The sequence below is a fragment of the Lactuca virosa genome, chromosome 5 (assembly GCF_052849685.1).
Source record: "Lactuca virosa cultivar CGN04683 chromosome 5, Lactuca_virosa_CGN04683_v6, whole genome shotgun sequence".
Lineage (NCBI taxonomy): Eukaryota > Viridiplantae > Streptophyta > Magnoliopsida > Asterales > Asteraceae > Lactuca > Lactuca virosa.
The window spans coordinates 312,636,914-312,639,449 of record NC_136430.1 but is presented as its reverse complement, the minus strand read 5'-3'; the positions used below and the strand labels follow the sequence as shown (position 1 = coordinate 312,639,449).

At 41.7% G+C, this 2,536-nt stretch overlaps 1 protein-coding gene across 1 annotated transcript; it reads right to left on the bottom strand.

Moving 5' to 3' along the window:
- Positions 1-1,750: 1,750 nt before the first annotated feature.
- Positions 1,751-2,173, bottom strand: LOC145113080 (uncharacterized). Its single transcript, XM_079049177.1, has one exon. The coding sequence runs from the start codon at positions 2,171-2,173 to the stop codon at positions 1,751-1,753; it is 423 nt and encodes a 140-aa protein (XP_078905303.1).
- Positions 2,174-2,536: the final 363 nt, after the last annotated feature.

The window sequence follows — 2,536 nt, the reverse complement described above, 5'->3', positions numbered from 1 at the left end:
ACCCACTTTAAGCACTTAATGCTTAAAACCAGATGTCCAAAACACAGATCTAATACCTAATAAGCGTCTAGAACCATAAAGTCACCGACTTGGTGACTTTGCATGCCCCAAAAGGACCCAACTTTAAGATATAGCACTTTACTTTCACTAAATGGACATAATCTCATGCATGGGTGATTCTAGACCCTAAAGGTGCCAACCTTATGGACTTTGAACCTCATCAACACCAAGAGTGGCAACTCATAGCTCCTGGAGTGGTGTCAAACCACTAGATCTCATTCATGGGGCCCAAAAAGTGTCCAAAACTCATATAAACTAGATCTAAGCTTCTAATGAACAAGATCATAGCTTTTTACCTCAAACAAGTTGGAAATGGAGTAGAGAATCAGGATCCACAAGCTTTTCCTTGATCAACAACCTTGCACAAAACTCCTCCTTCTTGATAATGAACCAAAACTCACCAAGAAGCACACAATGAGCTCAAAAACACATAGGAAAGGTCTAGGGTTTCGAAATGAGGTTATAAGGTCAGTGGAGGATGAGAAATGAGGGTAACATGAGCCATAAGTGTAATTATATAGTGTCTAACCCCATAAATTAGGGTTTCACTAAATGGCACGTACGCCCCGCGTACATATGCATACGCCCCGCGTACGTGTCTGGAGTCCCGATCCCACCTCGCATCAGTACGCTAAGCATACCATGTGGTACGCCCCGCATACTTGCTTTACAGCTTGTATGCTAAGTGTACCATGTGGCACGCCCCGCGTACTACTTAAGGATCAAAAATGCAACTTTTAAAATAACAAAGGGTAATAATGAAACATACCAAGATTCAAGTGTTACAAAATGCTTGAAAACTGGTTGATCGGGATGACCAAGTCTTTGGTTCCACAATGAAGAGATGATACTGAGAAGGACTTGAGGAGTTGACTTGGTGATAAGATAAAGATCCATGGTGCTATCACATTGAAGGAGGTTGCGTTTTGTCAGATAGTCCTTCACAGAACAACCAAACTCATCAAATTCGATGGAACATATATTATAACGATTAAATTGATGCACAAAAACAAGATTTTTAATGATTTGAGGTGTAATAAGGATGTTTTTAAGTATAAGATTAAAAAAAGGGATTTAAAATAAGAGTAAAATGATCAATTTTGGTGACAGGAATTCGGGTGCCATCTCCTACAAGAACATACAGATTAGATTCAATACATTTATTGCTAAAAGACTTAAGACTACCTATATCAGCATGAAGATGGGCGGTTGCTCTGGTGTCCATATACCAATCAGCGTTGCCTGGGTCTTGAAGGCTCATAGTGTTGAAGACTTGTGGTAAAGCAGTTGGTTGTTCCAAATTTGGTGGATATTGGAACCATTGCCAACCATTGGGATGCCCGTTAGACTGTAAAGCCATAGTAAAAAGGGCTTGTTGTTAGGTTGCATTGGAGTTACTCAATGGATGAGATGGGCGAGCTGACGGATTGGGCCATGGGGCCTGCTGATTCGAAGGAAATGGTAGTTGTCCAAGCTGCTGTTGTTGTTGCATGTGTGGCATCAGCGTCTGCCATGGGTACTAACTTCCCCAAGTCAGCTGACCTCGAGCGAAACCACCACCACTCTCGGACCTGCCCTGCCGACCAACGCCTCTGCCGTCATTTTGTCCGCCCCTGCCGCCACAGTGATTCCGGCTACCTCCTCGACTGTCAGAGTTATTAAAAGGGAAATTTGTTGGTCGATTTTGATGTTAAGCATTGAGAACTGTGGGAGAAGATGGGTTGTCACTGTGAGTAGCTTGCACAAGGCGGTTGTGATCTTTGATCATAGACCTTTCTTCAAGAGTAAGTATTGAATGCATTTCAAGGAGTGTAGGAAACGACTTTTGATGGTGAATAGTGCTGACAACATGAGCATATTTTGGTGACAGACCATTGATTGCATAAATAACAAGGTTGCATTCGAGAGCCAGAGCACCGATATTAGCAAGCAAATAAGATATAGACTTGATACGAGTGCAATACTTCATGATTGAGGAGTCTCCAATGGTGATGTTACGAAGTTCATCATCCAATGCAGCACCAACATACAAAACATATTGAGATCGACATTCATTTTGTGCGCGACATAGTTGCCCCGGGGAAAATTCGGGTTCTTCATGTCTCGTCTTCATCTCAATATGTTGATATCTTCACCAAAGGACTTTCGTCTTCTCTTTTTTTTTACTTCAGAGATCCAGTTTGAACGTTCATTCTCGCTCTCCCATTCGGACTGCACGCGCGCATGTTTGGGGGGGGGAGGTGCTGTTAGACGTATGTATATGTTGGAAAGTGGTGAGTGTGACTTTTTGAGTCATATGGAGGTACAGAAACTCGGTATTGTTCAACTGCCAAAAACAGCATCGGGATACAATTTTTGACGTAATTGCTACGTATGTTTTTATTGGGTGTAGAAACTTCAAACTTTAAGTTAATTGTGTTGCTTGATTATAAAACTCAATCGTATCATAGCTCTCTGATTTATTTGTAATTGTTTG